Source organism: Triplophysa rosa, linkage group LG6 (assembly GCF_024868665.1).
Source record: "Triplophysa rosa linkage group LG6, Trosa_1v2, whole genome shotgun sequence".
NCBI classification, from domain to species: domain Eukaryota; kingdom Metazoa; phylum Chordata; class Actinopteri; order Cypriniformes; family Nemacheilidae; genus Triplophysa; species Triplophysa rosa.
The window spans coordinates 20,345,994-20,358,921 of NC_079895.1; the positions used below are offsets into that span (position 1 = coordinate 20,345,994).

The window sequence follows — 12,928 nt, forward strand, 5'->3', positions numbered from 1 at the left end:
TGGAAAAATGAATGGTAACACTATTCCAGGAATTTATTTGTTTTTCATTTTCCACATGTGTCTTGTACCAGGATTTGATTATGATTATTGTTATACAAGAAAAGGAATCATTAATTAATATCACAAACACAACAATTTCATAGTACTGTACAAGCAGCACAGACAATGACACTCTTTCAGCACACAACAAGATCAACATTCCAATCAGTCTGTTTTCTCTCTAAAGACACAGTTTTGTCTCAGTCATACCAGTGTAGTGCTTTTTAAACTGGAGAGCTATGTAAAGAAACCCTTGAGTTAATTTTAACATGAGCTTTATGAAAGCTAGACAGCCTTTCTTAGCATTGTTAATCATTACACATCTGTAGCCAGTGCTGTAGTACTTCTTGAGTCCGGACTCAAGACATTTTTCTGTAGTCTCGAACTTGTCTTGGACTCGTTGGTATCTGCACTCTGACTTTTCTCAGACTTGGTCATTGGACTCGCAAAAAATATTCTAGTTGGTCTCGACCGAGTCCGATTATTTTTTCTCCTTCCAAACAAAACCATTGATGAAGCATATATGTTTGCTTTAGTTGGACTCTTGAGTTTCATTAAGTTAATTCTCTTTCTTCTTGGAGTAGGTTACTTTTTGTGATGGCTGTAAAGCTGTAAAAAAGATGATAAATTAATACTAAATGAAGTTGATGACTGATTTGAGTGTTCTGGTTCACAACGTTAAGATACTGTGCCAAATTAAACCGAAAGTTTTCCTGACATCAACACTCATCATACAAACCTCAACAATGGTGACAATCATCAAACTAATTCAGATAAACAGATGAACTGCAATGCATGCTGGGAGTCATGAATTAATTTTGTACTATGATTTTACCCAGTATGCCTTGCAGCATGAAGCTTTCTTTTGTTGTTTGTCACTATTGTTGAGTTTCGTACACTGATTCTTGATGTCTGATTGATTCACCAATTTAAAGTTTTTTTTGTGTATGTATTTTTGTCAATTCAAAGACGTATAATAAGCCACACCACTGCTTTAATCTCACACTGTAGTATCACACAATACTCATTAATCAATATCACAATGCACTCATGAGCAATTATTTAGGTAACCGCACAAAGACTACAATCATTATCACCTGATCCCAATGGATCTTAGTTTTCATTGTCTCAACAATTGTATTTTAGCACACTGTTATAACAGACAATGAAAACTTAACGTTAAAACACAAGAATCAAGAACCCAACTAAAGCAAATACTGATCACAATAATGATGGTTTGTTGAAACCTCTAAATTTTTTCAACATTAAGTGCGGTTGCAAAAGTGATGTTGATACAATGCAGTTAACACTGACAAGTCAACAAGCTGAGAATGGGAACATTTTCCATTGGCAGCCCAGAATGTGATTATTACACTACTTATTACACTACAATAAAAGACTGAAAATCTGAAGCTGCACTTCGGCTTTATGTGACTTTGGTGAAATTGCTATACCTTAAGTAAATAAAATTGCCTAATTTGATCCTCTTTTTGATCATTACAAAGAAAGTTTGTGGTCTTGAAGAGGTTTGTTTTTTCCGTCTCTGTCTTGACCGTCTCATTTGGACTCGGTCTTGACTTGGACTCGAACCTCTTTGGACTTGGACTTGACTTGGACTCTACAAAGGTGGACTTGACTACCATGAGCCTGAGGGGGCACTTTAGGGTTGTGCCATCCAGTGTGGGACAGAGAACCCATCAACAATGAAAGCAAATGTTTATCTATGTTTAATATATGGGTCCCATAGCCTATACAAGGCCTCTGTGGATACCCTGTAAAAATGAAATGATCAACAAATCATGGCAACATATCTTTTTATGTTACTTTAACATAAATTAAATTAAATGTGACTTATTAAAAATTTACATACAGTATTAATTAAATTACAGCACATTTAAATAGCATTTTCTGAATATTATGTGTCACAGTTGAATTTTATGGTGAGAAATAATTTTTTAATTTATGTGATGCATTAAATATGTGTATATTTGGCAGTTAATTAAAGGCGTGTGTTTCCTACTCCTTAATTTGATCCATTGTTGATTTTTTCCGCTGTGTAGCAAATATTAGACTTCTATAAACCTTGTACAGATTATTTTTAGCATAGCGCAGGCATTTGACGCAGAACGAGAACGGTTTTAATATTCATTATCATCTTAACTTTCAATTTCTATAACTGTGAATACGCAGGGAAAGAATGGAAAAATTGTGGGAGGGGGGCCCTTGGAGGTAACTGGCCCCGGGGCCCTTTTAAATCATAATCTGTCTCTTGTCTGTAGCACAGCATAACATATCAACAAAAACTCCAACTGGTCCAAAACACGGCAGCTCGAGTTCTTACACGTAAAAAAAAGTATGAGCATATTAGCCTGGTTCTGCCAACCTTGCACTGGTAACCTATAAAGCATCGCATTAACTTTAAAATCTTGCTTATTACCTATAAAGCCATACATGGTTTAGCTCCTCAGTACTTGAGTGAACTTCTCTTGTATTACAGTCCTCCATGTGCATTACGCTCCCCTGCTTCCTGTTTCCTGCATCGCTGCCGGCAACTTGTTTGTATCAGTGCGCTTACCACTTCGCTCTAATATTAGTCGAGTATACTACAATCCATCGAGCAACCTTGGTAAATTGGAATTGCACTTCAAATCCGGTGAGTTATGGCTTCTATTCCTATTATTGTTACTTGCACCTCATGTCATATGTTTAGCTTAGCCTTCTCTGTCAGCTGCGAGGGCTTTATATGCGATAAATGCAGGGAAATAGTTAGGCTGACAGAGAAGATCTTAGAATTAGAGTCTCGCATCCAATCTTTATCTGAGGATAGTAAGAGTTTAACGACGATAGAAAACACTTTGGATGCGAGCAACATTAGCGCACACAGCTCGGTTCCGGTTGAAAATCCCCCGCAGCTGGGAAACTTCGTGACTGTGAGACGGCGTAGTCGCAGGACAAAACATCACTCGACCGTTCCGATTACAGTCTCGAACAGGTTTGCCCCGCTCAGTGACGCACCGACTGAGAAACCTGCTGAAAGTGCCCTAGTTATCGGTGATTCTATTGTTCGGAACGTTAACATAGAGGCACCAGCCACCATAGTCAAATGTTTACCGGGAGCCAGAGCGCCTGACATCAAGTCAAATTTAAATGTGCTGGCTAAGGCTAATCGTAAATTCAGTAAGATTGTCATTCACGTCGGCACAAATGATGTTCGACTCCGTCAATCGGAGATCACAAAAGATAACATTAAAGAGGTGTGTGAGCTCGCAAGCATGATGTCAGACACTGTAATATTCTCTGGCCCCCTCACTGCTTATCGTGGTGATGAGATTTATAGCAGATTATCATCACTAAATGGCTGGTTGTCTGAGTGGTGCCTGCAGAATGATATAGTTTTTATAAATAACTGGAAGAGTTTTGAGGGCAGACCTGACCTGTTGAAACGAGATGGTCTCCATCCCTCCTGGGCTGGGACTTCCATCCTGTCTAGAAATATGGCAAAAAGTCTTAATGCTAATGCTAAAACTTGACTCGCTGGGGCCCAGGTCAGGGAGCAGACAGTATGGCTTAACCAACTGTCTGCTTGCCGTCTCACGTCGCAGAATACACAAAATGTACAACATGTAGTAATCCGTTCTCCCAAACATCACAAAATAGAGACTGTGTCTGTCCCCCGGATTAGCAAACATAAAATAATGCGTAAACCTCTTGAAAGTAATTTAATAAACGTTAAACAAACTAAACATGAACAAAATACAGATAATCAACTGTTACGACTCGGATTGCTAAATATTAGATCTCTCTCTAATAAAGCACTTTTTGTTAACGATATGATAACAGATCATAAAATAGACATGCTCTGTTTGACAGAAACATGGCTAAAACCAGATGATTATATTGCTTTAAATGAATCTGTCCCCCAAGATTATTATTATAAACACGAGCCTCGTCTAAAAGGCAGAGGGGGAGGTGTCGCAGCACTTTACAATAACTCTCTTAGCATTTCCCAGAAGTCGAACTCTAAATATAATTCTTTTGAAGTCATGGTTCTTCATGTTTCAACACCTAATACTAAAGATAAAACTCTTTTTAAATTGATTCTAGCTATTGTATATAGGCCTCCAGGGCACCACACAGATTTTATTAAAGAATTTGGTGGGTTCTTATCAGAACTAGTACTGGCCGCAGATAGACTCCTTGTCGTTGGTGACTTTAACATCCACGTAGATAACGTTACAGATGCCTTAGGAATGGCTTTCAAAGACACTCTTAACTCCATGGGCATTAGTCAACATGTGTCAGGACCCACTCACCTTCGTAATCATACTTTAGATTTAATACTGTCTTACGGTATAAATGTGGACGACGTTAAAATCCTTCAGCAGAGTGAAGACATTTCGGATCATTATCTGGTATTATGTTTGCTTCACTGGCCTACGGCTGCAAATAAAACTCATTGTTACAAATATGGTAGAACAATAACTTCAACTACCAAAGATGCGTTTCTCGATAATCTGCCCGAATTGTCTCAAATCATGAGAAATAACGTTGAAGATCTTGACATTACCACTGAAAATTTTAATTCCACCTTCTCGGTAACGCTAGACAAAGTTGCTCCACTACGTTTAAAGAAGATTAAAAATGGCAGCCCCACACCGTGGTATAATGAACACACTCAGGCTCTAAAGAAAGCGGCCCGAAAAATGGAGCGCAACTTTAAGAAAACTAAATTAGAGGTATTTCGTACAGCATGGAAGGATAGTATTCGAAAATACAGGAAAGCCCTAATAACTTCTAGATCCGCCTACTTTTCATCACTAATAGAAGAAAACCAGCACAACCCTAGGTTTTTATTTAACACGGTGGCTAAATTAACAAAAAATAAATCGTCAGTGACTTCTGATCCTGTATATCAGCATAGCAGTGATGAATTTATGAACTACTTCACATATAAAATCCAAGATATTAGAGAAAAAATTATAACAATGCAATCAGAAGTGAAACCCGCTGAACAAACTAACTACAGCGCCCTTAAGGAGAAAATGCAATTATTTTATACCGTAGATCAAGATGAGCTGTCTAAAATTATTAGATCATCTAAATCAACAACATGCATACTAGACCCTATACCTACAAATCTACTGAAAGAGATGCTCCCAGAAATTATAGATCCTCTTCTTGGTATTATTAACTCATCTCTGACATTAGGACATGTGCCTAAAGCATATAAGGTGGCTGTTATAAGGCCCCTTGTCAAAAAACCCCAACTCGACCCTAGAGAACTAAGGAACTACAGGCCTATATCGAATCTACCTTTCATATCTAAAGTTCTGGAAAAAGTAGTTTCAACTCAATTATGCTCCTTCCTCCAAAGGAATGACATCAATGAAGAATTCCAGTCTGGATTTAGAGCATGTCACAGTACAGAGACTGCTTTGATCAGAGTTACAAATGATCTGCTATTGGCGTCTGACCGAGGTTGTATCTCGTTATTGGTGCTGCTAGACCTTAGTGCTGCATTCGATACCATTGACCACAGCACACTCCTACATAGACTCGAAAATTATGTCGGCATTAAGGGAATAGCTTTGAAATGGTTTAAATCTTATTTATCCGACCGTTTTCAATTTGTAGCAATAAACAATGAGGTGTCACGCAAATCGCAAGTCCAGTACGGTGTACCACAGGGCTCAGTCTTAGGGCCTCTGCTCTTCGCATTATACATGCTACCTCTAGGAGATATAATAAAGCGACACGGAGTTAGCTTTCACTGTTATGCTGATGATACTCAACTTTATATTTCCTCGAAGCCTCATGAAACACAGCAGTTCCATCGAATAATGGAATGCATAGTCGATATAAAAAACTGGATGAGTAACAACTTTTTATTACTGAACTCGGACAAAACGGAAGTGTTACTTATTGGACCGAAAACTGCTATAAGTAACAACCAAGAATACTGTTTAACTATTGACGGATGTTCCATAAAACCCTCGTCGTCAGCAAAGAATCTTGGCGTTCTATTCGATAGTAATCTGTCATTTGAGAGCCACGTCGCCAACACCTGTAAAATTGCGTTTTTCCATTTTAAGAATATATCTAAACTACGTCATATGCTGTCAATCTCAGATGCAGAGAAGTTAATTCATGCATTCATGACATCAAGACTAGATTACTGTAATGCACTGTTAGGTGGTTGCCCTGCAGGCTTATTACAAAAACTCCAATTGGTCCAAAACGCGGCAGCTCGAGTTCTTACACGTACAAAAAAGTATGAACATATTAGCCCGGTTCTGTCAACCTTGCACTGGTTACCTATAAAGCATCGCGTTAACTTTAAAATCTTGCTTATTACCTATAAAGCCTTACATGGTTTAGCTCCTCAGTACTTGAATGAACTCCTTTTGTATTACAGTCCTTCACGTGCATTACGCTCTCAGGCGTCCTGTCAGTTGGTAATACCTAGAATTTCAAAATCAAGTGCAGGTGGTAGATCCTTTTCCTATCTAGCGCCTAAACTTTGGAATAGTCTTCCCTGCACTGTCCGGGAGGCAGACACACTCTGTCAGTTTAAATCTAGACTAAAGACGCATCTTTTTAATCTTGCATACACTACTCTTCCATAATATAAATCTTCAGAGGGTTTAGGCTGCATTAGTTAGATCAACCGGAACCAAAAACACAACTGATGTACTTGTTGCATCAAAGAGTACAGAACAGTACTCTACTCTCAGCCAGTCTTGTCTCATTGTTCCAAGGTTACCACAGCGAGCAGGATGCAGTTCATGGCCTGACCTGATGGTAGAGCGGAGAATGGGAAGTGGGGACCTGACAAGAGCTGAGATGATAGAGCTGGATAAAGAAGGACGCGGTCTCTTGACATGTCTTCACCACAAAACTTCAAATGCTATTAGATTATTAATGATAATCTTAAACTATAATTTATTTTATTATTAAGTTTATTTATTTTATTTAGCCTTGTTGTGCAAGTTCTCTGGAGCTTGTGCAGAGGCAGCAGCTTTTGCCAGAGGGGAACTGGAATCCCCTGGTTGGGCCTGGGTTCTCCTGAGGTTTTTTTTCTCGATTAGAGTTTTGGGTTCCTCGCCACCGTTTGCATACTGTTTTTGCACTATCTGCCTGACCGGGGGGGCTGCTTTAGAATTTTAAAGTTTTACTTAATTAATATTGCATATAGGAATTTATAGTCTGTTATATTTGACCTGTGCTTCTCTCTCCTTTATCCTAAATGTGTGCTCTCACTGAGCGTGTGTGTGTGTGTGCGTACTTGTGTGTGTACGTGTGTGTGTGTGTGTTGTGTGTGTGTGCGTGCGCATCCGTGTGTGTGTGTGTCTCTGTGTCTGTGTGTGTTGGTGCGTGTGCGTGTTGTGTGTGTGGAGTGTTTTGTGTGTGGGTGTGTCTGTCTTCTGTGTTTTCAACCTTTTCTTGTTTTTGCAGGTACAACTTTGATTGTTTTGCTTGTAGTCAATGTGTCTCATGTACAGCTGCTTTGTAACAATGAAATTGTAAAAGCGCTATATAAATAAAGTTGAGACATACATACAGGTATATACTAACTTGTATGTATTATGACCAGAGGTGGACAGTAACGAAGTAAATTTACCTGAGTACTGTACTTAAGTACACTTTTTGAGTATCTGTACTTTACTTGAGTATTATTTTTTCTGAGTACTTGTACTTTAACTTCACTACATTTGAAAGACAAATATCATACTCCACTACATTTATAAAAAGGTCCAAAAGTAGAAAATGGTTTCTATGCAGCGGGGTTTCCTGTGTGCGCAATTTATCTGGCTTGTGAACTGCCAGGACCTTTTACTGTTGCCAGGTATTTCAGTTTTTCTATGCTCGCCGTTTTCCGGCAAGCTTTGAATGGCCATTTGGCAGATTTTTTAACGCAAATCTGGCAACTCTGGGATCTTCCCTGCTAAACTAATGTAAACGTAGGCGCTGCTACACCATTCATAGCACTCTAAAAAGGCAAATAGAACAATAAAAGACGAAAAAGGCACATGTTAAAGTGTGGTGTAATCATCTGTGGGTTACGATAAGTCAAAGGACAGAAACATCGTCATGAAAATGATCGGCATAACGGCTGAACGGTAAATAAGCATCACATACACCTTGAGCTACGCGTGCGTGTTAACTTCTATTGAGCTACGCGTGCGTGTTCAACTATTGTTAAGTAACAATAGTTGAAGTATTCCTGTTGAAATAAAAACAATAGAACAATGCGCAAAATACAACAGAAAATGTAATGGATTTAATGGTTATAATGGGAATTGTACTATGGATACTTGTTGTCTACTTGTATGTGATGGATTCTATCCTATTGAAATAAAACCCAAAACACACTACAAAGAGGAATTTAATTTAAAAATCTCATTCTAGTTTGTTTTTTCAGCAGGGATGGTATTTGCAGTAAAACCACAGTATCCACAAATTTACCATTTTCTATATATAGGAACCATACTCCAATTAATAATCTCTAGTAAAACCACAGCAACTAAACATACCATAGTTTCATTATACTAGCTATAGTTAATGTTTGTAGTTAAATTATGGTAATACAAATGGTAATAAATCCAACAAACACATGGCTTCTACACTTTACTATTTAAAAGAACCTTACTACTTACTGGTAAATTGCTGCTAAATTGGTAAAGGGAATATACAAAATAAAAGAACAAAATGAGGATAATTAGGCTAAATGATCATACAAGATTATATCTAAACTAAACATATAAGTGCTAAACATATAAAGCTCTTGAAGGAGTTGCTCACTGGAAAATTTGCCCCCATTGACTTTCCATAGTAGGAATAAAAATTACTATGGAAAGTCAATGGGGGCAAATTTTGAAGTGAACTACTCCTTTAATACCACTGATACTGTGAGCTACTCAGTGTATTCAGTAGGTTGCTTCAGAGGCATAAGGTATACGACAATAAAACAATGCACAACTGACATAAAGGAAATTTACTTTTAATACTTGAGTACTTTTAAAAGCACGCACTTCTGTACTTTTACTCAAGTAAGAATCTGTCTTTACAACTTTTACTTGTAGTGGAGTAATATTTGACCAGTAGTATCTGTACTTTCACTCAAGTAAGGAAGTTGTGTACTTCGTCCACCTCTGATTATGTGGATTTCTACTGATGATATTTGGTTATCTCTCATTTAAATTTGTATTAGACTACTAGCCTTTTTACAAAAACTCTGACAGTAGAAAGTGGCTGTCTGAGCAGCAAGACATTAGCCTTTCACTTTGGTCGGCCAGTGTCTTCCAGGCAGAGATCAGAAGGTCACTGTGTTGGCGTGTTTGTCTCCAGACAGAAGTGATCTTGGAGTGATGCCACACGGCTCATTCTAGCGGTCCAGTGGCCAGAGCAGGAGCCTCAGTTGGAATGTAAAAAATGCCTGTTTTGAGGTGGTTTCCCTGAAACAAAATGTCCCAGTCTGGTTGTCAAGAGGCTACTGCGTTGACTAGCATAGAGAGCAGTAGACCACAGGAGACCCACCAAGGCCACAAGCCTGCTAATTACATCAGTGCTAAATACTCAATGGGTTATTCATTCACAGTTGCACTTTAGACACCCTGCAGCTTTTTACAACAACAACAACAAACTAGGATATTAAAGGAACTTTAGGTCCCACTTTTATACTGTGCATTATACTACTTTATACTGAACAAATGCTACATTTGAAGTATATTTATGCAATTACATTCTTTATCTTATTCCTAAGCTTAAAACTACCCATAACAATACAAAATATAGTAGCAAGAATCAAATATTTTTCTTTATATTACTTTATACTGAACGAAATGCTACATTTGAAGTATATTTATGCAATTACATTATCTTATTCCTAAGCTTAAAACTACCCATAACAATACAAAATATAGTAGCAAGAATCAAATATTTTTCCTTATGTACATACACAGCATTTAAAGACACCTAACATAAAGAGTGACTCATACAGATCCAGTACATAATACAATATTTTTTAAAGGTCTGCAGAATCGCTACTTACAATTCAAATACATTGAAAAAATGTTAAAGGGATAGTTCATCCAAAAATGAAAATTCTGTCATCATATACTCATGCTCATATAATTTCATATCTGTATAAATTACTTTGTTCCGATGAACACAAAGAAAGATATTTGGATGTTAGTTAAGGATGCTAAGAATGTTAGTCATTTTCAGTTCCGGGACATCATTGACTACCATAGTAGGAAGAATTAAATGGTAGTCAAAGGTGCCCGAGAACTCATTGTTTTCCTAAATTCCTCAAAATATCTCATTATGTGTTCAACAGTACAAAAAATATACAATATTTTTTTCCTACTTGGTAGTGGATGATGTCCCAGAACCGAAAATTGCAAACATTCTTTCAAATATCTTTCTCTGTGTTCATTGGAACAAAGATATTTATACAGGTTTGAAACAATCAGAGGGTGAGTAAATGATGACAGATTTGTCATTTTTGGATGAACCTTTAAATGCAGTGTAAAGGACAGGAGGTCATGCACATCAAGACAGGGAGAAAATGAGGTCATGACATCATTTCTTAGGCCGTGACATGATTTCTTACCTAAAGAGAGAAGATGATGTCATGACAGTGGTAAAGAACATAGTGAAGATATAAACATATATAACATAAATCCATTTGCAAATTCAAAAAGGCAATATTTTAAATATAGCTGTGCCATTAATACCTTTATATAGTAAGTAGCTTAAATTCCTTAAGCTACATAAAAGACTGGAATTCAGGGTCAGATTTGGGCTATTTAGATAGCAGTGATGACATGGCATGTCTAAGAGATGACCTTTGTGAAAGCAAAGACACAGAAACACTGACGTCAAGAGGTGACCCCTGATCTCATGACCAGCTCCTGTTACAATGTTCTGTACGTCATACTGTAGGCCAACACACATACTGTACATATTATATGCTCCTCACTTACATTTACACTTAGAATTAAAAATATATATACTGCACCTTTAAGACATATAGTAAATGAGTTCTGTTGAAACTGGTGGTTGTTGAATTAGCTAAATTAACATACTGTACAATGAACATGACCATACTCTTGACCTTGTTTTGCTACACGGTATCACTATTCATGATTTTGAAATTGGGGATTTACGTTTTTCAGACCATAACCCTGTGATGTTCTCCTGTTCTATTTTTGATCAGGCTGTTAAACCAAAAAAACACTTTTTGGTCGCGCATGTTTAGTTCTACCTTTAGTGCGGATTTTGCTTCCCTTTTCGATGAGACATGTAAGCTTGTTCGTCTCCACTGTCCATCAAATAATTTAGATGTTGAACAGCAACTTAATCTATTTAATTCCACTTGCACTAAAATTTTAGATTCTATTGCTCCACTTCGGAGTAAACAACCTAAACTTAAGGCAGATCCATGGTTAAATACTGAAACACAGGATCAAAGACGAGTATATCAGCGTGCAGAACGTAAATGGAAACAGGATACTACGCACCTCATTAACTAATTATCAAAGAGCTGTGAAGGAGTTGAAATCAGAGTATTTCTCTGACATCATAGCTAGAAATTGTCAAAGACCCCAGATTTTGTTATCTAAAATTAACTCAGTTATAAACCCCTCTACTGATCTGCATTTTGATGATCCAGAGACTATTTGTGAATGCTTTTTAAGGTATTTTACAAACAAGATACACGACATTAGACAGCGTATTGCCCCTTTAAATTATGACCCCTCTTCATTTCAAGTCTGTACGTCATTTTTTAATGCCTTTGAAACCATCTTGATAGACTCTCTTCATGAATTGGTTATGAAGTTGAATCTAACCACGTCTGCCACCGACATTATTCCAGCGCGCCACCTTACTCAGGTTTTTGATGCTGTTGGGCCCTCTATCTTAGCAATAATAAATAAGAGTCTTTCCGTAGGATTTGTGCCAGATTATTTGAAGCATGCTACTGTTAAACCGCTGTTGAAAAAATCCAACCTTGATGTGACCGTTCTCTCAAATTTTAGGCCAATTTCTTTCTTTTTTTTCCATTGTATTTTTATTGAATTTTAAATTTAAAACATAAGTACATAAACGTATGAATAAAGGAGGTGTGATAAAGAAAATAAAAGTAAAATGATAGAAATAACAGCATCATAAAACAATTAGTGAGGAATGGTATAAAAGTCAGGATCATGAAGTTGCCAAAAAAAAAAAAAAAACATTATATATATATATAAATATATATATTAGTTTATTTTCGATAGTGGTCAGAGATGTGGTCATGCACATTATGAAACATATCCATCCGGTGGCCAAGTGTCACTGAAAGGCTCCCATATTCTCCAGAAAGCATCAATCTTGCCTCTTAGGTAATAAGTTGATTGTTCCAAACGCAATGTGTCGTTCAGCAGTTCTTTGAACAGAGTAAATGTCGGAGGTTTTTGCTGGTTCCAATTGAGCAAAATGCATTTTTTTGCTATATAAGAAATTATACCGATTCTTTTAACAGATATGGGGTCAAGTGTCCTGTCCAGCTCTGTACCGAAAAAGTACCGTATGGACGAAATGTCCAAAGAAGATTTCAAAACTCCAGAAGAAATGTTGTGTACCTCTTTCCAAAAATACTTTAGTTTCCTGCACTCCCAAAAGACGTGCATGATTGAACCCGTGTGTGTATTACATCGTCGACACCTTGATGACGCATTAGGGTACATTTTACTCAGACGGAGTGGAGTGAGGTACACCCTGTGCATAAATTTAAAGTTCTGTTCTGTAATTTTGTTACAGGATAATGGGGTAAAAACATTCTCACATATACATCCCCATTGGTCTTCATCAAAACTACACCCAAGGTCCCTTTGCCACACAT

At 37.3% G+C, this 12,928-nt stretch overlaps 2 protein-coding genes across 7 annotated transcripts in view; one reads left to right on the forward strand and one right to left on the reverse strand.

Moving 5' to 3' along the window:
* vwa8 (von Willebrand factor A domain containing 8) overlaps positions 1-12,928 on the reverse strand; it is a 191,239-nt gene that overhangs the window by 75,917 nt on the left and 102,394 nt on the right. The window lies entirely within an intron of this gene.
* LOC130556193 (uncharacterized) lies at positions 2,630-6,799 on the forward strand. The gene has a single exon (XM_057336980.1). It carries the CDS (start codon positions 2,700-2,702, stop codon positions 3,567-3,569), a length of 870 nt encoding a protein of 289 aa, XP_057192963.1. The 5' UTR covers positions 2,630-2,699; the 3' UTR covers positions 3,570-6,799.